General features: G+C 39.2%; 2 protein-coding genes across 2 annotated transcripts in view; one reads left to right on the top strand and one right to left on the bottom strand.

Moving 5' to 3' along the window:
- The window catches only part of LOC133636388 (collagen alpha-1(IX) chain-like), a 71,156-nt gene extending 67,723 nt beyond the window's left edge, over positions 1-3,433 (top strand). Inside the window, exon 38 of the mRNA XM_062030381.1 lies at positions 2,826-3,433. Coding sequence (XP_061886365.1) covers positions 2,826-3,031 — 206 coding nt within the window. The 3' untranslated portion in view covers positions 3,032-3,433. The remainder of the gene's footprint in view (positions 1-2,825) is intronic.
- A 7-nt stretch (positions 3,434-3,440) lies between these two features.
- LOC133635905 (collagen alpha-1(XXII) chain-like) overlaps positions 3,441-24,902 on the bottom strand; it is a 97,450-nt gene continuing 75,988 nt past the window's right edge. The window contains exons 49-61 of the mRNA XM_062029351.1: positions 24,796-24,849; positions 24,669-24,713; positions 22,742-22,795; positions 21,231-21,284; positions 21,115-21,168; positions 14,781-14,852; positions 14,666-14,701; positions 11,804-11,848; positions 10,505-10,684; positions 10,372-10,438; positions 10,128-10,310; positions 5,152-5,229; positions 3,441-5,080 (exon numbers count right to left, since the gene is read on the bottom strand). Of these exons, the coding sequence (XP_061885335.1) occupies positions 4,887-5,080; positions 5,152-5,229; positions 10,128-10,310; positions 10,372-10,438; positions 10,505-10,684; positions 11,804-11,848; positions 14,666-14,701; positions 14,781-14,852; positions 21,115-21,168; positions 21,231-21,284; positions 22,742-22,795; positions 24,669-24,713; positions 24,796-24,849 (1,116 nt within the window). The 3' untranslated portion in view covers positions 3,441-4,886. The remainder of the gene's footprint in view (positions 5,081-5,151; positions 5,230-10,127; positions 10,311-10,371; positions 10,439-10,504; positions 10,685-11,803; positions 11,849-14,665; positions 14,702-14,780; positions 14,853-21,114; positions 21,169-21,230; positions 21,285-22,741; positions 22,796-24,668; positions 24,714-24,795; positions 24,850-24,902) is intronic.

Genomic DNA, 24,902 nt, shown 5'->3' with positions numbered 1-24,902 from the left:
ACACTATTATTTTATTGACAGTTTATTTAAGAAACATCTGTATTATCAATAATATTTATTTTGGCACTTAGAATTGTGTATAAATCTATTTTTTGTCAGTTATATGAGTCTCTTCTTATGCAGTATATTTGGTTAGTATTTATTTTTCTTCCCAGCCTGACCTGAAGTCTAAGGTTTTTTGTTAAAGAAATAATAATAATCACAGGCTCTCGTGTCATTTGACAAAGTTTATCCTGTTAAACTGTAAGCAGGTCACATATAATTATAGAATACAATTAAAATCAAGAGTAAGATTAATAATTCGGTGTTCAAATTTGAGTGGGCCCTGCGCTCCTCTTTTGTAGCAAGGTTAAGTTAAGAACCTCTTAAATGATCTTATCAAGCCTCACAATGACAACAATTATTATAATATAACATAACAGGTGATCCTTAATAATAAAGTAACACTCCTTTACATTTACATTAAATACATTGACACAATCAATTAAAAGTAATTATAGGAAATGATTTTACAATTTTAGGTAAATTATGAGCAAAAACAGATTTCACATCCACTGAAATGTTATTCCAGTACACAAGACTTATTAAATACAACTATTGATTACATTGTAATGTACCAATCTGATATTGATATCTGATGTTAGTCTAGTATCAGCAAAACACAAGTATCAGATATGTGCCAGCTTGCATGGAAAATGTGATATCATGTACGATACAAGCAGTCCTGCAGCGTGTTTACTTGTGTGTGATATCATATCAGTCCTGCAGTGTGTTTACTTGTGTGTGATATCGAGTGCGATACAAGCAGTCCTGCAGCATGTTTACTTCTGTGTGATATCATGTGCAATACAAGCATTCCTGCAGCTTGTTTACTTGTGTGTGATATCATGTGCGATTCTAATACTCTTGCAGCGTGTTTACTTGTGTGTGATTTCATGTGCGATACAAATAGTCCTGCGGCGTGTTTACTTGTGTGTGATATCATGTGCGATACAAGCAGTCTTGCAGCGTGTTTACTTGTGTGTGATATCATGTGCGATTCAAACATTCCTGGAGGGTGTTTACTTGTGTGTGATATCATGTGTGGTACAATCATTCCTGGAGGGTGTTTACTTGTGTGTGATATGTGTGATACAAGCATTCCTGGAGGGTGTTTCCTTTTGTGTGATATCATATCATGTGCGATACAAGCAGTCCTGCAGCGTGTTTGTGTGTGATATCATGTGCGATACAAGCAGTTCTGCAGCGTGTTTACTTGTGTGTGATATCATGTGCAATACAAGCAGTCCTGCAGCGTGTTTACTTGTGTGTGTGATATCATGTGCGATACTAATAGTCCTGCAGTGTGTTTACTTCTGTGTGATATCATGTGCAATACAAGCATTCCTGCAGCTTGTTTACTTGTGTGTGATATCATGTGCGATTCTAATAGTCTTGCAGCGTGTTTACTTGTGTGTGATATCATGTGCGATACAAACATTCCTGGAGGTTGTTTACTTGTGTGTGATATCATGTGTGATACAAGCATTCCTGGAGGGTGTTTACTTGTGTGTGATATGTGTGATACAAGCATTCCTGGAGGGTGTTTCCTTTTGTGTGATATCATATCATGTGCGATACAAGCAGTCCTGCAACATGTTTACTTGTGTGTGATATCATGTGCGATACAAGCAGTTCTGCAGCGTGTTTACTTGTGTGTGATATCATGTGCAATACAAGCAGTCCTGCAGCGTGTTTACTTGTGTGTGTGATATTATGTGCGATACTAATAGTCCTGCAGCGTGTTTACTTGTGTGTGTGATATCATGTGCGATACTAATAGTCCTGCAGCGTGTTTACTTGTGTGTGATATCATGTGCGATACAAGCATTCCTGGAGGGTGTTTCCTTGTGTGTGATATCATGTGCGATACAAGCAGTCCTGCCGACTGCTTACTTGTACAAAGTTGGACAGACAGTTAACATCTAAAAGTCCTCCAATAAGCAAACAATTTCTTCTATTTGACTAAAGTCATTTACAAAAGGTAAACAAACATGCTAGGCTACAGACAACTTTGACTAATTTCACTTGGTCAAACCTTCTTTAACATTCCACACTACAAAATAATAAATGTATGTACAAGTCCTGCTGATATCGGATCAGATAAATATCGCTTTTGGGCCACAGGCAAGGTTTCTAATGTTGGTAGCGTGTAAGCGCCATTTGTACAAAAGGCATTATTCATACTGTGTTATTGTGACAGTACTTTAATTTGAAGGTTTGTATGTGAGCTGAAGTTGGGAGCAACAAGGTTGTTCTACTTAGTATAGTGCTTATTTAACAACTATGCTCTGTGACAGGAAGTGAGTAACCAGTAGAAATAACCACTACAGTACAGTATCGTATACAAAATGAAAAAGTTGTATCAGGACATTGTTATGAAATTTGTAATATGTTTAGAAATAAAAAATATAATAAAAATGAACTAAATTCTCAAATAAAATTACTAACAAAATTGTAAAATACAAAAATTAATATAATTATTAGATTTGACGATAATACAACGGCTCCCAGTCCCCTAATAAAGTAAAAACCCTTAAAATTAACATTTTAAATAACCTAATAGAAATTTTATTTTTTTTATTCAAGCAAATTTTAGCCACATTTTTACTTTTTGAAAGCACGACTGGTGGGAAAACAATAGATGTCCTTTAAATATTTATTATAATTATTAACATTATTAGATATTTTTAAACAAAACTACAACTAAAATAAAAAGGAATAAAACCTTTAAGAAAATGTCCAGACTGTGTTATGACAATGATGTTTGTCACGCCCACCTTCAGGTGCAACAGGTGCTCCCGGCGTGGGCAAGGACGGCAAGGACGGGCAGCGGGGAGAACCAGGAAGCCCCGGCGTCCCGGGTGCGGCTGGTCCGAGGGGTCGCCCTGGTCCAGCAGGTCTTTGTGATCCCTCCACTTGTACAAACCGACTCCCAGCACCTCTCTACGTTTATGGCGGCCAGAAGTCCGCTGCTTACCACCACAAATAAAACATCAGATCCAAGCGACACAAAGAGACAAGAAGCAGCTGGCGGTGCCTTGAGGCAACATGACTGAACTAAAACTAAATACAATCCTCATTAATATCAGAATACTAACTGAGCCACTTAGCAGGAAAGGAGAACAACTTCAAATTACAACCTGAAGTGTGATGGAGTTTAAATGTTGTTCTTCCACACACACAATAAAGACATGTTTTTGAAGGTGTCACATACCTCACATCTCACATATGAAGATGTTTTCCTCCCCATAAAAAACAGTGGGAAGGATTCACCTGGAAACGACTGGCTGTTGCCTGGATACAAGAAGAAGTCAATAAAGAAGAAACATGTACATCCATTAGCACATCAAGGACAATATGACAAACGACTTTTCATGTTCAACGTAATAAAGTTGTGGTTTGAGATGGATTTATTCCAGTCTTTATAGTTACAGTACATACTTGACAATACGCACACACTTTAGCACCATTTGATCGTACATTAGTCAGGAATAACGGGACTGTGGAAACAATTCGATAAGTCCATGGCACGGCATGTACCACCATTTTTGCTACCTCAAATTAGCTTCCAAAAGGTGTTGCAGCGGAGTTAAACGTTCCTATTTTAGCAATCGTACATTTGTATTTTTGGGATGATATGGTATGTTCCCGCGTACCACAGTTTGACGATCAGGACCTAACCAGCCAAGGTAACTAAACTTCATGAATAATTAATATTTATACTGATAAAAGTAATAGCTTTACAGTTTGTATAGGATTGACTTATTGGCGATTATTTTCTTTCTAAATCGGGGATCTTAGCAGAATTTGGAGACCAAAAAAGAAAAAATTCACATTTCTATTTGTGAAATTATTTGAATATGTTTTTGATTAAAAGTTAAAGTCCCAACGATGGTCACACACACACAACCGAGTTGTGGTGAAATGATCCTCTGCATTTGACCCATCCCCATGTTCACCCCCTAGCAGTGAGCAGTGAGCAGCAGCAGTGGACGCGCTCGGGAATCATGATTAAACTTGACTTTAACTTTATGCAGGTTGTGTAATATAACAATTCATAGGAAATACATTGTCCAATAATTTATGCTAAATAAACACAATTAAAACATTAATTTGAAACCTTCCTGCAATTGGACCAGTAACAGCACTGTTGGGGACAATGAGAACATTTAGGGACGTTTTGCCATTTTATCAGTGACTGAGCAGGAAGGGGCTAGGAACATGTTTAAGATAAAATGTCATTTTGTCATTCATTGACATTTTACAAGCAAAACGGGGGCTCCCACAGATGGCGGGGCCCTATTTACGCACAGCGTGTTTGGAAAGGGTGGCCCTTAACTTTGTATTATAGTGAGAACACTTCAAAGTCCTAATAAAATACTATAAAAATAGCTTCTATACGACAATCTAAATGACTTGATGCACACAAGGCAAGTCATTCATCTTCAATTCTGTGCAACAGTTGATTTGTTTTTTTAAGGACTTTTTGAGGTAGAAAAGCTCAAATCAAGGAGTTTGGAGGAGAGGTGAGCTACTTTGGTTTATTCCCTAATTAAAATGATATTTCAAAGTTTTTGGCCAATAAGAGCACGAGAAGCACAAATCTAATCAACATCACTTGCCTGAAATAATTGCACTAGGTAAAATATGCTTGAGTTTACCTGGAGGGAGCGCCTTGTCTCCCATGAGTTGTACAGCAAGCATGCAAGTCAGGAAGAAATACTTAGCTGCTCTCCTGAAAAAGTCAGATCCAAAAAGCTTCATAGCAGAAAACAAAAAGAATGACCGTCAGTCCTCAAAAAAAAAAAGTCCTGGATTGAGACAATGTTCATAAATACAACTCTTTAAGTCCCTTTGACGTTCTTGGTGTGAGGTCTGTTGGCCAGGCTGGCATAGTAGGCACACTGTGAGGGGTCACACTGGCCAGGAGGTCCTGCAGGTCCTGGTTGACCGTGAGGACCGGGGTTACCTGGTTCTCCTTGGGCTCCGGCTTGTCCCGGGCTTCCGTCTTTACCGTAGCCTGGAATACCGGCTGGACCTGTAGAGGACGACATTTCTTTAAAGCTTGAAGGTGTTGGCGAGGGTGGCCGTGTTGTTTGTGGCTGTTACCTATTGGACCGGGAGCACCATGTTCGCCTCTTTCACCGACACCTGCTTCTCCCTTTTCTCCTGCAGTCCCCTTTTCACCTGGGAGGAACATCAAACTTTATCATCTCCTACTTAACGCTTCTATTCAACTACAAAATGCAATTTCTAAAGAAATTGCGTGTGAACGCCAAAAAACGGAAGCCGGACTAAAATGCTAACAGTTAGCACAAAATACATGAAATTAAAGGAGCAGTTTGCAACTTTCTCACAGTAAAATTTTTCAAAGCAAAAAATACTACAAGTACACCGGCGGCTAGCTTATGTCACCATTAGTGGGTTAGCACAACACATTGGTTTGACAATTGTCTATATTTTCACACTTACAATGTTTACTGGCCCAAATGACATGATTGATGTTTACGGCTGTCACTCACCTGTCTTGTCAACACGTACATGAGCAGTCATGTTGTTGTCATGATAGAATGTACATTCAATGACAGCTAATGCTAGCTATTCAAATCGCTATTAGCTAACAACACCTAAAGCTAACGTGCGTGCATGTGTTACATACGTATGTACATACCGGATTTTCTGGACCATGGGGCGCACCGGATTATAAGGCGCACTGCCGATGAATGCTCTATTTTTGATCTTTTAACATATATAAGGCACACCGGATTATTGGGCACATTAAAGGAGTCATATTATGATTATTTTCTAACTATAAAAGACTTCCTTGTGGTCTACATAACATGTAATGGTGGTTCTTTGCTCAAAATGTTGCATAGATGATGTTTTACACATCATCTTCAAGTCACTTTCTGACAATCGCTTCAGGATGCGGCGTTTTTTGGGCGGTCTTATTTACGTGCCTCCACTTGGACAGCGTCATCTTTGTTGTAGCGGTGTAGCGTGCAAGGACGGGAGTGGAAGAAGTGTCAAAAGATGGAGCTAACTGTTTTAATGGCATTCACACTTTACTTCAATCAATAACGGAGCAGCCGTGGCTCACTAGTGCAACAACAACACAGGAAATGTGTCCCGTGAAAACCCGTCCGACCGGAACGCTCTAATAACTAAAGTTCCTTGGGTGAATAATGTAAACTCACTACACCGGTATGTTTTAGTGCTTTCATGATGAGTTTTGTGACAGATATAAGTAAGAACTTTACACTACTTTGTATATGAAATGGCAACAGTGGAGGATGAATGTCACATAACAAGAAGATAGAGAAAAAGAAGAAGATTATCCACTACGGTGTCGGCACGGACTACAAAGGCGAACATGCACAATTTTTTCAGGACTTATACAGATCCCATATACAGATCAGCAGGTACCAGAAGGTAAGAAAAGTTGGTTTTGCATAATATCGTGAAACAAAACGCCAGATAATATGTCTTACCTTATACACACACACCATAATAATACTCCTATGTTGAAGCACATTAAACGGTGCAGCCTACACTTATCACTTATGTTTGACTGCCATCTACTGGTCACATTTATTACACCATGTACCAAATAAAATTGCTTTGAGGTGGGTAAGCTAAGACCCTAAAGTCGTATTGGACAATATTGACAATCTTGTTGCACCTCCATCTCATCAGGTGCCTGTGTACACACAGGATGACTGGAATAGATTTTTGAACTTTTTTGTGAACAAAGTGCAAGACATAAGCGCCTGTATTAGTTCTCCCTTGGATCGTTTGTGCGCGACATCAACCCCTGTCTGCTCATCATGGCCTTCCTTTACTCCTGTCAGCCTACAGGATGTTCAGGTTTTAGTGGGAAAAATGAAACCTACATCGAGCCCTGTGGACATTGTTCCTACTCTACTGTTCTTAAATGTTTTTGATGTTGTTGGTCCTTGGGTGGTAAAATTGATAAACCTTTCACTTCACTCTGGCTGGATCCCCAGCTTTTTTAAACACGCTGTGGTGAATCCCATCCTTAAAAAACCTCATCTTGATCCGGTGGAGCCTATAAATAACCGGCCCATATCAAAACTTCCCTTCATATCAAAAATCATTGAAAAAGTGGTAGCTCAGCAGCTAACCTCATTTTTGGAAAAGCATGATTTTTATGATAAATACCAATCTGACATTAGGTTATTTCACTCCACCGAAACTGCTCTTTTGAAAGTTTCCAGTGACGTGATGATGGCTGCTGACGCTGGTCGCTACACAGTTTTGGTTTTACTCGGTTTGACATCTGCCTTTGATACTGTGGATCACAGGATACTGATAGATCGCCTCAAATCTTTGATGGGGTTTTCTGGTGCAGTTCTCCAGTGGTTTACTTCTTATATAAATGGAATAACTTTAAATGTTGATTTAATGATGTAATGTCCAATGTGTCCAACCTGTCATGTGGTGTGGCCCAGGGTTCTGTTCTGGGGCCTGTTTTATTTTGCTGATGCCGCTTGGGAGGTTGATCAGTAGTTTTAAAAATGTTTCTTATCATTTCTATGCGTATCCTATATTAAAAACTGCTTTTCCTCAAATATCCTCCTGATAAGTTCTAACAAAAGGGAAACTCTGATAATTGCTCTGGATAAAAAGATCCTCCTGATCAACAACTCCCTTGGTGCATCTGTTCAAAGCAGCCTCAGAAACATTGGGCTTGTGTTGGATCAGTCAATGTCTTTGGAGGGTTTTATCATCTCAGAAATATTTCTAAAGTGAGAAATTTGTTGTCAAAATTGGATCTGGAAATGATCATTCATGTGTTCATTTCGTCTCGTATAGACTATTGCAATTCTCTTCTCACTCTTTTCAACAAGTCAATGCCAAAGAGACTTCAGACGGTACTAAATGCAGCTGCCAGACTTTAGACCGGTGCACCTAGAACAGTCCATATCACCCCCATTTGATCCAGTCTTTATTGGCTTCCAGTCAAATTCCACATTGAGTTTAAGATTTTAGTCCTGACATTCCGTGCGTTGCATGGTGGGGCCCCTCAGTACACCACTGACTTGTTATGCCCATACTCTTCAGTTGCATGGTGGGGCCCCTCAGTACATCACTGACTTGTTATGCCCATACTCTTCAGTTGCATGGTGGGGCCCCTCAGTACATCACTGACTTGTTATGCCCATACTCTTCAGTTGCATGGTGGGGCCCCTCAGTACACCACTGACTTGTTATGCCCATACTCTTCAGTTGCATGGTGGGGCCCCTCAGTATATCACTGACCTGTTATGTCCCTACTCTTCAGGGTCTTCAGGCCAGGGTCTTCTAAAGATCCCAAAGACTTATTTTAAAACCTGTGGAGACCTGGCATTCCAAGCTATATCTCCCAGACTCCTGAACAACTTGCACCAGTCCCTCCATGATCTTGACTGTGCTGACACTTTTAAGAAACATTTGAAAACTTATCTTTTTAGTAAATGCACCTTTTAACTACCGGTATCATTTTTAATCACCTTTGTATCCTTTTTATGATGATGTTGTTTTCATTGAATTGTTTTACTTCACCTATGTATTGTTCAGCACTTTGTGATTTTATCTGTGAAAAGCACTTTATAAATAACATTTACTTACTTACTTACTAAGCTCAACCAAACTTATTCTGTACATTAAGCGCACCGGGTTATAAGGCGCACTGTCGAGTTTTGAGGAAAAAAAAGGATTTTAAGTGCGCCTTATAGTCCGGAAACTACGGTAATTACGTCATTACGTACAAGAAGCCTTAAGAGGACGGGGACATACCCTGTAAAATACATTGGAAAGTTAGCACCCTCTAAGCATCTGTGTAAATGTTGCAAACAGCCCCTTTAAGTAAATACCTGCAAACATAGCCAAAAAAACCCAGCATGCTACCATGAATCAAGTAAAATCATTTAGCAAAGTTGTACTGTGTGGTGTATACCTGTAGAATATGCTAAAAAGAAAGCTAGCATGAAAACAGTTAGCATGCCTGAAGCAACAAATTATTTGATTCCAAGGTGTATTCTTGCAAACTTGCCAAAAAGGTAGCATGCTAATTGTTAGCGTGCTAACAGTTAACATGCTATCAGTTAGTATGTGTCAAGTAACAACTGACTAATGTGTATACCTGTAAAAATAGCGAAAAATCTAGCAGCATGTATCAAGTAACACAATATTTGACTGTGAGCTGTGGAATTTACTATAAAAAGCTAGCATGCTTACATTAGCATGTTAACAGTTAGCATCGTCAAATACAGGAATATTTGACTTAGGTGTATACCTGCAGAACTTGCTGAAAAACAGTTAGCATGTGTGAAGTAACAAAATATTTGACTCCAAGGTGTATACTTGTAGTGGAAAAAGCTAGCATTTTAACAGTTAACATGTATCAAGTTACAAAAAAATTGACTGAGGTGTATACTTGCATGCTAATATTGGCACACTAACAATTTATTTCCATTTTTGTTTTTATTTCATTCATTAAAGTAAAAAAACAAACATAATACTAAAATAAATCATGAATGAAAACAGCATGCGAGTAATTAACTAGCATGAACTAACATTATAACTAACATGAACTAGTATAATAAGTAACATTTTGACTTTGGAAATGTGGAAGTACTAAGTTTTTAATAGAAAATGTGTTACAGAATTATGGGAAATCTGGGAATTTTTGGACATCAAACATAGGTAACCTGAATAAGTAGAATGTTTCATGGTGGAATTATTAAAACTGTTTGAAAAGTGTCTGCTGTGGATGGCAGGAGCAATCCAGGATTTCTAAAAAAAACCAGACATTCGCAGCTGTGGCTGTAGGCAACCTCTTGATGCAGTTTTCAGGTAACTTTGAAAGAGGGCTGTAGCTGCATTTCATCCAGCTCTGTATGCGCTATAAAATGTTTCTACTTATCTGTTGTTGTTTTGGATCAACTCATCGGGTGTTTTATTGCTGACTGAGCAGTTTACAGTTCACATTTCTCCTTCATACACATTTTAAAACAACTATAACACACAGCTATTTTGACCTAGCTAACAAATGTTGTCATGTATAGAATAATGTCTTCTACCTTTAGGTCCCATGGGTCCTCGTGATCCTTCTCCGCCGTTCAGTCCCGGCATACCAGGTTCTCCAGGTGGCCCAGGTCGTCCAGGACCGCCGTCCTTACCGGAGGCACCCGGTGGTCCCGGACGTCCTGCTGAACTTTTGACGTGCGCTGGCTGCATCTGAGCTGTGATGTAGGCCAGCTTGGCTACAAGAGAGATGAGAACATCTGCTTGTGTTCTCCAGGAGAAGATGATATGTTTCCTCACCATCCAGTTGTTTACTGAGTTCTTCCTGAATGAGACGTCTCATCAGCTCCACTGAAGCAGACTCGCCCTGAGAACACACAAGATCATCACCTTCTTGTGTCCCATCAACCAATCATCATCTTTGTCTGCTCACCCTCGGTCCTGGCATTCCGGGATTTCCAGAAGGTCCTTGAGGACCAGGAGATCCTAATTCTCCTGGTGGTCCTGACATGCCCATCATTCCAGTGTGTCCCTTCCGGCCAGGAGGTCCCGGATTTCCTGGCATACCTGGTTCTCCTGATTGTCCTTTGTCTCCTTTGATGCCCGTGTCGCCCTGGATGAGAGGATGCATCAGCCAAAGATCATATATGTGACAGGAGCGCTCGGATGTTTTAGGAACCTCCTACTAGTCCAGCAGCAAACAAGATTGTTGATGTTCTAGCTCAGAGGTCTTCAACGGGGGTCCGCGACCCCTAGAGGGCCCGCAGAGGTACTGCAGGAGGTGGTTCAATAGTTGACTTTTTCAAATATATTTCTTTATATTCCCTTTGCAAGTTTCCCACAATTGTAAACGTCTTTGATGACATGAAGTGATTAGATCATTATGATAATCATGTTAGCATTTACGATAGTTAGCAAGTCACGTTCTAGTTTCCAGCTAGCAATTAGCGGCAATAGTTCCTAGCAAGGGATTGACAGCGCTGGCTGCCAGATAAGGATTAGCACGTTACCTACTGTATTAACATGTTCATTGCCAGCAAGTTATTAGTGCGCTAGTTGCCAGCTAACAATTAGCATACTAGTAACCAGCTAGCTATTTGTGTGCTAGTTTTTAGCTATAGATTAGCACGTTAACTATAAAATACTAATTGCCGGTAAGCTATTAATGTGCTTGTTGTCAGATAGCGGTTTACGCGCTTGTTACCAGCTAGTGATTAGTGATACTTTCCAGCCTGAGGTTAGCACATTAGCATTTAACATGCTAAGTGCTAACACGCTTTTGGCACAACTATCAGCGCGTTGTTGGCCAGCTCGCTATTAATATGCTAGTTCTTAGCTATAGAGTAGCACACTAGCTAAGAGCGGGCTAGTTGCCAGCGAAATAGTAGCGCACTAGCTCTAAGTATCCCAGTTGCCAGCTAGCAATGAACTCTTCTAGTTGCCAGCTACCTATCGGCGGCACTAACTTCCAGCTAATGATTAGCCTGCAAGTTGCTAGCTAGCGATTAACATGTTTGTTGACAGCTATCGATTAATGGGACTAGCTGGTAGCTAGCAAATAGAAGTGACATACTGTATAATTTGAATATCTTCATATTGCAACATGATACTTTCAGGACCAGTACAATTTAAAACAACGTTGTGCTAGATAGATAGATTTATGCTCATTGGTTGGGGATCCTTGGCCTGGAAAATGTTTTATATGCTAAAAGTGTTGGTTCTTGGTACTCACCTTCTCTCCTTTCAGGCCACGGTCGCCCACCCTGCCTGGCATTCCCTGCAAGACCCCAAACATTGTTAGACGTACTACACTGACCAGAGTATAGGACCACCCGTCAATATAATATCATACAGTGTGTCGCTGGTGTGTGTGAGTGACAGGAAGAAACGCTCAGACTTACTGGTTTGCTTGTATGACGTAGAGCAGGGGTCACCAACCTTTTTGAAACCAAGAGCTACTTCTTGGGTACTAATTAATGCGAAGGGCTACCAGTTTGATACACACTTAAGTAAATTGCCAGAAATAGCCAATTTGCTCAATTTACCTTTAACTCTGTTATTATTAATAATTAATGATATTTATCTTTGTGGAAACACTGATCATCTTAATGATTCCTCACAATAAATATATATAGAAACAGATAAATATCAATATGCAACACTTTATTTTTATATTTTCTCTAAGTGCACATTATTCAAATTGAACATTTTCAAATGATCACTTCTAAGACAAGTCTTGTGAAATCACAATATCCCATTTTAACTAGCTAGCCACTAACATTTTTTAACAAATCATGAATTACTTTGCACCATGTTTGTACAAATAATAACTCATGTAAAATACAAAAGTCAACTCTCAAATTTTTAAATAAATCATGTCACACTTTGAACTGGACACCAAATCTGTTATCTGTTTCTTTGTCAGTTAGTGAAGACCAAGTCTTTAAAATATTTTCTTGGATTTTCAAATTCTATTTGAGTTTTGTCTCTCTTAGAATTAAAAATGTCGAGCAAAGCGAGACCAGCTTGCTAGTAAATAAATAAAATTAAAAAAATAGAGGCAGCTCAATGGTAAGTGCTACTATTTGAGCTATTTTTAGAACAGGCCAGCGGGCTACTCATCTGGTCCTTACGGGCTACCTGGTGCCCGCGGGCACCGCGTTGGTGACCCCTGACGTAGAGAATAAAAAATATTACCATATATTGGAGTCAATTTAAGGACCATGAGGCAATAGGTGTATCCACAGGGAATACAATGTATAAATGCATGCTAAAGTGAGTTAGAAGTATCCATCCATCCATCCATTTTCTACCGCTTGTCCCTCTCTGGGTTGCGGGAGGGTGCTGGAGCCTATCCCAGCTGCACTCGGGCGGAAGGCGGGATACACCCTGGATACTTTTTAATTCAGCAAAGTGTCCAACTCAGTCCTGTTACTCACATGTTTTTTAAATATAATAAAAAGTATAACTAGTCAGTTATAATCGTGATTAATCACATTTTGTCTATAGTTAACTCATAATTAATTGTAGAAGGATTTTTTTTCTTCAAAAAGTGTACTTAAGACAGATTATTTTCAAGTTTTGAGTCGTATTAATTTAACTGTAGTGTCTTTTTTTTTTTTTGCTTTATGGAAATGTGTAGCAGCTCAACACAAAATGGAAACACACACACACACACACACACACACACACACACACACACACACACACACACACACACACACACACACACACACACACACACACACACACACACACACACACACACACACACACACACACACACACACACACACACACACACTTGCCACTATCACTTCACCACGTCCTCATGTTATTTATATATATTTGTGTTTAGTCTCAGGATGGTATAATCATAAATACTATGCTGTTATATTTCATGGCATTGATAATTCCACACTAAAACCTGATGAGTGTGAAAATGACATTTATAAGCAGAATATACAGTAAATGATATGTTGAACTAGTAACTGTACCTTGACACACATCCTGCTATACTATTTGTGCAGGACGTCCTTACTGGAAAATAACAGACCTGTTACTCAAATGAGTCATTACATAAATAAATAAGTTGCCTGAGACATGTTAACACACATTTTCAGGCAGGGATGGCACCAGGAAAATCAGTTACAATTATGTTGGGTATAAAAGTAGTTTTAACTAAAGAACATCCAACACAATAGTTAAATAACGATGGTAAAACTGTTCCACTGTGGAGACAAAAGACTGCCAGTAAGTTTTGGTACTGAAAGAAAAAGGGCATTGTAAAAAAACTGAAAGAAGTTTTGGCATTGAAAAATAAAATCATTTTGGTGGATATTTTTTTGTATCATGACTTGTTTGCAATGCCAATCTTCTTTTCTTTTTTTTCCCCACACTTATTGTTTTTGTGTTTCAGAGCTTGGCAATAAACAATATCAATATATCGCAATAAACACAATCTATATCAATTGAAATGTTTTCCACTTCTATAAAGCGATCAATCATTGTATTTTTTCGTCAGAAGAAGTTTGAAGGTTGGTTGTATGAACAAAGACACTCACTCTCTGGTAACCAAGCAACGGTATCAGTAATGATCAATATCAACACTTACTTTATATCCTAATACACTTTTCAGCCATATTGCCAACCCTAGATTCACTTTTATTTTGTACGATGTTAACTTAATGGCAGTGCTTGGACATGGAGGGCGTGTGCCTGTGGGTGGAAGCAGTTTTAGGTGGATTTAGCCTTGCAGGTCATGGAAGAAGACCTCTTATGATAGGTGTTTGGAAAGAAGGAGCTGGTGTGTGATAGGCTGAGCAGGCGACTGTCTGCCACCAAGCTGTCCCTTTTTGTGGGCCGTCTTTTTTACGTGGCTCCATTTCTCAGATGGAGGGAGATTGTTTTATCAATATCTCCACAACGCCTCCATGGTTTGATTTCACATTTTGTGGACTTGTGCAGATGTCAAATACACAACAGGAGGTACCAGTAGGTAAGAAAATGATAGGGCCCTAACATGCTTGGTTTGGAGGGGGAGTAGTCCCTGTTTTGTGTAGATCAATATGTGGATTATCAGATTGTTTCCTACCTGTTTCCCTTCAGGACCAACTGGACCATGTGGACCCTGCAGATGGTGAAAATATTCAAATTATGATCATTGACAATATGAAGAGATGTGGTGATCCTTCAAAGCAAACACTTACTGCAGGACCTTTAGGCCCACTGAATCCTGGTAATCCAGGGTTGCCAGGTTCTCCCTTGTCCCCCCTAAGACCCTGTGGGCAGCAAAGAGGTGATTACGCACTACATGTTCACACTGCACTTATTGTCTGATCCACACAGATGACATTATTGTTCTTTGAGGTTTGCTTGCTAGAAAAAACTGCAAACATTTTCCAAGATTTTAACTCGACGTTCTCATTTCACCTTTTGCATCTTCCACCTTTTGCATCTTCCACCTTTCGTATCTTTCACCTTTTGCTTCTTTCACCTTTTGCATCTTTCACCCTTTGCATCTTTTACCTTTTGCATCTTTTACCTTTTGCATCTTTCACCTTTTGCATGTTCTACCTTTTGCATCTTCCACCTTTCGTATCTTTCACCTTTTGCTTCTTTCACCTTTTGCATCTTTCACCTTTTGCATCTTTCACCTTTTGCATCTTTCACCTTTTGCATCTTCCACCTTTTGCATCTTCCACCTTTTGCATCTTCCACCTTTCGTATCTTTCACCTTTTGCTTCTTTCACCTTTTGCATCTTTCACCTTTTGCATCTTTTACCTTTTGCATCTTCCACCTTTTGCATCTTTCACCTTTTGCATGTTCTACCTTTTGCATCTTCCACCTTTCGTATCTTTCACCTTTTGCTTCTTTCACCTTTTGCATCTTTCACCTTTTGCATCTTTCACCTTTTGCATCTTTCACCTTTTGCTTCTTTCACCTTTTGCATCTTTCAACTTTTGCATCTTCCACCTTTTGCATCTTCCACCTTTCGTATCTTTCACCTTTTGCTTCTTTCACCTTTTGCATCTTTCACCTTTTGCATCTTTCACCTTTTGCATCTTTCACCTTTTGCATCTTCCACCTTTCGTATCTTTCACCTTTTGCTTCTTTCACCTTTTGCATCTTTCACCTTTTGCATCTTTTACCTTTTGCATCTTTTACCTTTTGCATCTTCCACCTTTTGCATCGTTCACCTTTTGCATGTTCTACCTTTTGCATCTTCCACCTTTCGTATCTTTCACCTTTTGCATCTTCCACCTTTTGCATCTTCCACCTTTTGCATCTTCCACCTTTTGCATCTTCCACCTTTCGTATCTTTCACCTTTTGCTTCTTTCACCTTTTGCATCTTCCACCTTTCGTATCTTTCACCTTTTGCTTCTTTCACCTTTTGCATCTTTCACCTTTTGCATCTTTTACCTTTTGCATCTTCCACCTTTTGCATCTTTCACCTTTTGCATAGTATACCTTTTGCATCTTCTACCTTTTGCATCTTCCACCTTTTGCATCTTCCAACTTTCTGCATCTTCTACCTTTCTGCATATTCTACCTTTCTGCATCTTTTACCTTTCTGCATCTTCTACCTTTCTGCATCTTCTACCTTTTGCATCTTACACCTTTTGCATCTTACACCTTTTGCATCTTCTACCTTTTGCATCTTCTACCTTTCTGCATCATCCACCTTTTGCATCTTCTACCTTTTGCATCTTCTACTTTTCTGCATCTTCTACCTTTTGCATCTTCCACCTTTTGCATCTTCCATCTTTCTGCATCTTCTACCTTTTGCATAGTATACCTTTTGCATCTTCTACCTTTTGCATCTTCCACCTTTTGCATCTTCTACCTTTCTGCATCTTCTACCTTTCTGCATCTTTTACCTTTCTGCATATTTTACCTTTCTGCATCTTCTACCTTTTGCATCTTCCACCTTTTGCATCTTCCACCTTTTGCATCTTCCACCTTTTGCATCTTCCACCTTTTGCATGTTACACCTTTTGCATCTTCTACCTTTTGCATCTTCTACTTTTCTGCATCTTCTACCTTTTGCATCTTCCACCTTTTGCATCTTCTACCTTTCTGCATCATCCACCTTTTGCATCATCCACCTTTTGCATCTTCTACCTTTTGCATCTTCTACTTTTCTGCATCTTCTACCTTTTGCGTCTTCCACCTTTTGCATCTTCCATCTTTCTGCATCTTCTACCTTTTGCATCATCCACCTTTTGCATCTTCTACCTTTCTGCATCTTCTATCTTTTGCATCTTCCACTTTCCCCCTTCCTCCTGTGACGTCTTCTTGCAGACTGATGTAGCTTTCAGCGTGCAGCCATGACACATCCATCACTTCTTCCTGGCTAAGCTCCATGACGGCCATGGTTTGAGTGTGAAATCACTCCATTAGGACGTGCAGAGCAGAGGTTCTTCTTGTGACACTTTGAGTCACCAAGCAGTCCTTTGTCTCCATTATTGAGCTGCTTGTAAAAACTAATGGTGAGAATCCAAGTGTGAAATTAGACAAGGATTACCATTCTTTTTTTGTTCGGCATCAAGGATCCCTTTGTGGGTTTTCTTTGACCTCTGCCAAGCCCATTGGTTTGTTCATTTACCACCTAGCTAGCTAATTAGGCACTATCAACCAGGTAAAAAGTGAATAACCTTGCTGGTCAGTCAGCTAGTTGTTTGTTTATATCCAGGGCAAGTTAGTCAGTAAGCTCCCAAACAGGTCATTTGATTGGTTAGTTATAGCTGCTTAACTGGTTGGCTAGCTAATGAGTACAATTTTTAACTTGTTACTCTGCTTGTTGATTATTAGCTTGATAGTCAATCAGTTTATTGATAGCCAGTGTACTAGCTGGTTACATTTAAATCTAAATAGCTAAAAACTTAGTTTGGTAGTTAGATATATGATGATGATTTGACACACATTTCACTGATAAAGAGATCAGTATCTACATCGGGACAAGGTCAGTAAACGGCATTGATACAATAAAATAAGCAGCTAGCACGGTCTTTCAGATTAACTGGATGAATTAGCATTAGCTAATACAACGCTAACGTTAGCTAGCTCAGGCATTTTGCATATAATGCATATAATGCTCTGTGACCGAGACCGCTCTGGCTGCAGTGCCCTCTGCTGGTTGTTCAGGGGAGTGTGTAAGTCACATTTATTTGTGCATCTGTTTTGTGGGAGGAATGTTTCATCGACACAAAAGCAAAAAAGCGATCCACATATGCAAATTCAATACAAATACAAAATCAAGCATATTTATATTCAAATCTCAAAAATATATTTACAAATACATGTTTATTTATAAAAATTCTGGATTTATTTGTATGTCACATTTTTATATTTATAAATTGTATTTGTATATATTTTCAAATCTCAAAAATATATTTACAAATATGCGTTATATATACAAATTATTTATCTATTTGTATTTGTATATTTATTAATATATGGATATGTATTAATATCATATTGATATATATATATATATAAGTTGATGTAAGACAATTCTACTTCCATAGATATTGTACATAAATACTCACGAGTTACTTAGTTAACTTTAACTTCAAACATTTCAACATCAACACATTCCACTTATCCTGGAAATTCAAACTAACAATTTTTAAAGTTACAAAAATTCCAACTTTTCAATCCCACATTCTCTAACCTTTTTTCTATCAATGACTAGTCCCACATTTTTCAACCATTCTACCACCAAAACATTCCTCTGATTCAGGACATTTATCTGCAGAGGTGTGGACTCGAGTCACATGACTTGGACTCGAGTCATGAATTTGATGACTTTAGACTCGACTTGACAAAATGTAAAGAGACTTGCAACTCGACTTAGACTTTAACATCAATGACTTGTGACTTCACTTGGACTTGAGCCTTTTGACTTGACATGACTTGCTACTTTCCCCAAAACTTAAAAAGTTATTTGGGAACGCTCCGTATCTTTCATTGTCTACGTCTGTGTCTATAAGCGTGTGTGCTGCTTGTCAGCTGGTGTGCTGTCAGTACAACAGCCAACCAAATTAGATCTACGTTGTTTTCATCCCACGGCTCTCATCCAATCAAATTGCAGGACAACCACCGAACATGAGTTGTCAAACAACGCGGCAGTGAGAAACAATTATGCCAAAGTTGGTTTCGTTTGGGTATAAAAACTACGACTTGGTCAACAAAAAACGAATTGCCGTATGCAAATCACGCAGTTCGAATATTACAGACGGAGACGCAACAACTTCCAACTTCGTTCGACAATTGAAGTTGCACTAAGAAGGGTAAGTTTTGAATGTAAGCTAACGTTTATTGGCTAAGTAACATGACTTTTATTTGCTGTGTAGTTAAATCAGTGAGGCTGTAAACTCACTGCTAATGTTATAACCATAGACATCTTATAAGGGTACGCAGCATCGAGCGCTACTGCCTACTGGCGCAGACGAGACGCGGGGCCGCCATCTTGGAGTGGTGATCCGCTCCACTCAGTGCAATTCATTTGGCAGGAGCAATGAACCGTCAGCGAATTTAATTCATTTTACCTCACTGAATACCACTCATTTTCACGCGTTTTTTTGTCATACGTGTAGCTATGATAACGGACACATGTTTTATTATTCATAGTTTGCTTAACAGTAATAGAATATTCTTATACGCTATAAGTGACCAGACGTCCGAGATCAAAACTGGGAATATAATCCCAGAGAAGGGGGAAAAAACGGTCAGCTATTTTTAAGTTGAAGAAACAATATGATTAGGTTATATATACATGCTACATAAACAATGTATGAATACATTAGATATCTATATATCTTATAGACTGTATTTCTGTTGCTGCAACAGCAGAGAGTTTATTCTGTCTTGACACTTTGTATTGATATTTTGTATTACATTCTTCCCTTAAATGATCATGTTTACAGTGATTGTTATATATGTATTTTTTTATGTATGTCGCTTTGGATAAAAGCGTCTGCCAAATACTTAAACATAAACATATATAAACACCTGAAAGTCTTTATATCAGCTAAAACCACCAATCTGTTTTACTGGATTCAGAATAAAACCAAATTCTGTCTTACCCAACAATGTTAGTATTTGAATATTGTTACTTGAAGACTTATTCCTGGTTACAATTATACTGTTAAGAAAGTATTGTCTTATATTTTGCCTAAAATGAGAATGCATCATAATCAGTGGCAGCTGGTGAATTTTGTTTTAGGTGGGGCTGAAAGTTTGTAAACCAAACCCCTGTAGGGGGTCATCCTCCCCCAGAAGATTTATTTGTGATTTTCACATACAAATATTGAAGATCTTTGCTCCTTCTCAACTCTGTGGTAATATTATTTTCATAAAATACAACCAATAGTATGTTAATGTTTGTTTTTGCAAATGTGTTTATTCTGTAAAGGAATGAGTTAAATGTTTAAAATTGTTTAAACTCTTAAAATGACTGGTTAATAGTGCTATTATGAATTGCAATGTCAGCACTATTGTTTTCCTGCAATTTCAAATGCACTTGTTTTAATAAATAAATACAGCGTTTTAAAAGCATACACAATCTGTGTAAAAATATTAGTCTGTGGTTAAAAGGACTTGAAAGGACTCGAAACTCAAAATGCAGGACTTGGGACTTGACTTGAGACTTTCTAGTCTTGACTTTGGACTTGACTCGGGACTTGCCTGTCTTGACTCGGGACTTGACTCGAGACTTGAGGACAAAGACTTGAGACTTACTTGTGACTTGCAAAGCAATGACTTGGTCCCACCTCTGTTTATCTGTACCGTCCCGGTTTCCCCTAACACTTATTCTACATTTAAAGTGTTTCTACTTCTATATATGGATGCCAAGTCAAACTGCTACTTGATCATGTTTGTCCATTGCTAGCATGCTAACATTAATATGCTTTTGCAGTGAAATATTTTGTTATTTCACGCAAGCTAACTTTAAACATGCTAACATTCGCATGTTAGTATGGTATTTTTTTTTGCTAATGTTGTAGGCGTGCACCCAATAGTCGTATATTTTGTTACTTGATGCTTTATAGCTTACGTGCTAAATGTTAGCATGTCATTTCTACTGAAATTGTATTTTGTAGTTAGTATAGTTACACTAATAAACTAGTCCCTCCAACAAGTAGTTTGTTAAAAAACAGCAAACTGACAAAATGGTCAGTAAAGTATTACATTTTTTTGTCGTTTTGGCAATCATTCAGTATTTTGTTGTTCTAACAAAACCACTGATTGAGTATTTTGACCCAGAAAACAATGTTATGGTCATCCCACCTGCACTTCAGGAAATAAGTAAATGCCTTTATGGTTAAATAAAACCTGTGGTGTGTGCCATTCAAAGTCTTTCTTGACCATCATTTTCATTTCCACCGAACATACGACGATGCTCTTGTCACTGTGGCAAATACCACTTCCAGCCCCGTTCCAGTCTCCTCCTATTTATCAGCGTGCATCGAGCAGCATGACCATCTGTCAACATTGTTATCGTGACAAATGGTGTTAAAAATGTGTGTTGACTTACGGGTGTTCCAGGGAGTCCTCCTTTGCCTGATGGCCCTGGTTCTCCTTGTTTGCCCTGAGAGAACATGTTATTGCCATATTTCGTCTTTGAACGGGGACATGAGAAGTCTTACTCACTGGCTCTCCTCTTGGTCCAAGAAGGCCTTCTGGTCCTGGAGGCCCCTTTAGACCCTGCCATCACAAAGCAGTAAGGTCCCAGTAAATGGGAATCGATACAGGTACCAATTTTCGGTGCTTTTGTGTGTGTTGATAAAGATTAATTGTTTTTAATAATAAAATCTTGTTTTTTATTGAAACATTTAAAAATGAGCTGAATATGATAAATATACTGACCAGTTGTTATGCTTTATTATTACATTTCTGAGTCAATTTCTTTGTTGAAAATTTCAACATTACCTAGAGGCAGTGCTGCTGGAGAGTGTTCGGTTATTACCATATGAACATTTTATGACACGGCTATTGTGACCAGAATTATTATTCTATTGGCAATAGTGTTGAATGTGCTTAAAAAGTACTCATATACACACTGAAATCTAAGGTTGTTTTTAATAACTAAAATAAACTGTGTGAGAAAAAAACACTATTTTGCATGTTTTATGTTTCTTATGCCTCAACTGACAGTGTTTCAGTCTAAGTATTTTATCTGATTTAATTGCTAAACTTGTATTGTTTTCAATATTGATTTTAACTGTAGCACATTTATTTCTATGAAAAGTGCCTTGAAAATAAAATCCATTAATATTTATTATTTCAGTGGACCTTGAATGCACCATAAAACCACCTCAGTCTCGTATTTGCCCGATCAATCACTCTGTTCTCAGAGAGCACAGCTTGTAGGTTTAATGCGCACAATCTTAGGTGTTCAAACAGTAATATATACGTTTATATGAGTTTAGATTGAGGTATGTTGTTTCTTGATGGGGAAAATAGTTAATGCCTCTTGTTTTCATATTAGCATTTAAGATAGCGAGCTAGCGCCAGTCAGTCTGTGAGTTTATTTAAAGTGCAGTCATGGCTTTTCGATCAACTTAATTTAAAACGGGAATACTAACTGTTGGGAGTTTCACTGCGGTTATCAATAATAGTTTATCATTAATACAGTTTATCGCTACATCTCGAGTTAGAGAGTCTGCCATTGGACGTGACGTCACCGTGACATGGAACCGTTAGATTTGACGTGAATGGGTAGGACCGGCAGGATTTGGTCGGGGGCCAAAAAAAAGTACTATCCCAACAATGCAGCCATATTTAAATGTGGGATGCAATGAAATGGGACAAAAGAGTCGTTACTCAGAAAGCAGCATTAAAATAACCACATGATTAAAGGTTTTTTTGGCGCTCTGCCCCGAGCTTCTTTTAATCATCACTGGGCTGAATTCCAGAAAAGACTGAGAAGAAATGTTCCATGATGAAGAATATTTCATGTACTTGTAACAGGCAAGGACTGGCTGTGCTGCAGTTTTTACCGCTAGGCCGCAGGAAGATTTACTGAGTATTTATGAGTTTATTACAAGCTTCTTCCTCCCTGAGAATATGTACTTTTTGTCCTGGAAATAAAGCTCCAGGCATTGTTTAAAAAATGAATATAATACAGAAGTCTTTGTTGAAAAATATGAAATATATCATACCTCCTTTCCGGGTTTGCCTTCCCGCCCAGGTAGTCCAGGCTTTCCATCTTCTCCCTTTTTTGGGATATGACAAAAAACTCATGTAAGCCTCAAAACTATGAATCATATTAACAAATCATAATATGTAATATGTCGAGAACAATCTCTTAGGAAATAAGCTCCTCCAAAATGAGGGTGGAAATGAAAGATTGATTGCAATTAAAGGATTAACATTTAAAAAAATAAAGTAAATTTGTTCCAGGAGTTTGACTTCTTGTCTTTTATACCAAGCAACACGTTTTTTTATTATTTGGCTTTGTGTGATTATTTCATACATACAGTATTTACTACAGACTTCTATGGAAATACAAAAACCGAGACTCCGATTTCACTCGCCCGGACGCGGGTCACCGGGGCCCCCCTCTGGTGGCCAGTCCTGTCCCCATGGAGCCTGCCCAAAGAGGCAACGTTTATGTAGCCGATCCTCGGCTACATAAGCTAGCTCTTGGGACGTGGAATGTCCCCTCGCTGGGGAGGAGGAAGGAGCCCGAGCTAGTGCGCGAGGTGGAGAAGTTCCGGCTGGATATAGTCGGACTCACTTCGATGCACAACAAGGGCTCTGGAACCAGTTCTCTCGAGAGGGGCTGGACTCTCTTCCACACTGGCGTTGCACGCAGTGAGAGGCGACTGGGATGACAATCAGCACCTCCAAGTCCGAGTCCATGGTTCTCGCCCGGAAAAGGGTGGAGTGCCATCTCCGGGTTGGGGAGGAGACCCTGCCCCAAGTGGAGGAGTTCAAGTACCTGGGAGTCTTGTTCACGAGTGAGGGAAGAGTGGATGGTGAGATCGACAGGCGGATCGGTGCGGCGTCTTCAGTAATGCGGACGCTGTATTGATCCGTTGTGGTGAAGAAGGAGCTGATCCGGAAGGCAAAGCTCTCAATTTAGCGGTCGGTCTACGTTCCCATCCTCACCTATGGTCATGAGCTTTGGGTTATGACCGAAAGGACAAGATCACGGGTACAAGCGGCCCGAATGAGTTTCCTCCGCCGGGTGGCGGGGCTCTCCCTTAGAGATAGGGTGAGAAGCTCTGCCATCCGGGAGGAACTCAAAGTAAAGCCGCTGCTGTGTTGTTTGGGGCACGTCCGGCCGGTAGGAGGCCACGGGGAAGACCCAGGACACGTAGGGAAGACTATGTCTCCCGGCTGGCCTGGGAACGCCTCGGGATCCCCGCGAGGAGCTGGACGAAATGGCTGGGGAGAGGAAAGTCTGTGCTTCTCTGCTTAGGCTGCTGCCCCCGCGACCCGACCTCGGATAAGCGGAAGAAGATGGATGGAGTATTTATGTGTGTCATTATGTGCTGTTTGAACGGGTTAGTGCTGAAAATGACAGTCTGTTGTACTTGTGCAATGACAATAAAGACCCTTCCTTCCTTATCATTTGATTAAAAAAAAGAAAAATCTACCCCACACATTATAATTTTTGTGAAAAATTTGTCATTTATTGACTTTTGAAATCAAACTTGAAATCAATTGGATGCATGTTTTGTACGAAAAAAGAAAACGAATTTGATCTAAAATGAACTTTTTTGTGAAAATGTTAAAAACATACATTTCTTTGTGACAGAACATGGACGGGGGATGGAACCCAGAACGACCAGCACGAGCGTTGCACGCCAAGGGGGAGAGTGACAATGTCAAGGGAAATTTGCCATTACAGTATATGTGTATCAGTGACAGAGCAGGAAGGGGCTAGGAATAAGTTGCAGTAAAACTTTGTATGAAACATCCTGTCGTTCTTTCATTGACATTTGACATGCTCTTCTTCACACGTACAGGTCATGCTGCCACAAAATATTGCATTACTATTTTATTATAAAACAATAATAATATATTTTATGAAGGAACTAATACTACTATTAGATGCTGACTGATGTGTGCTGTGCTTACCTTTGACCCCTGACTACCAGGTTCTCCCCTGTGGCCCTTGAAGCCCTGAACAGAAGAGATATTTATTTATTATTATTATTATTATTTTCTGCCATTGACATATTTCAACTTCCTGGCGGCGACTTACTGGAAGTCCTCGTTGTCCAGAGTTTCCTGGTGGTCCAGGTTCACCTTGCTTGCCCTAAAAGACAATAAACACAAGTTGCTGCATGACATTTATTATCTTGTTTCGGT

Source organism: Entelurus aequoreus, linkage group LG20 (assembly GCF_033978785.1).
Source record: "Entelurus aequoreus isolate RoL-2023_Sb linkage group LG20, RoL_Eaeq_v1.1, whole genome shotgun sequence".
In the NCBI taxonomy this organism is placed as follows: Eukaryota; Metazoa; Chordata; class Actinopteri; order Syngnathiformes; family Syngnathidae; genus Entelurus; species Entelurus aequoreus.
The sequence above is the reverse complement of the archived record's forward strand: the minus strand, read 5'-3'. Positions and strand labels throughout refer to the sequence as shown.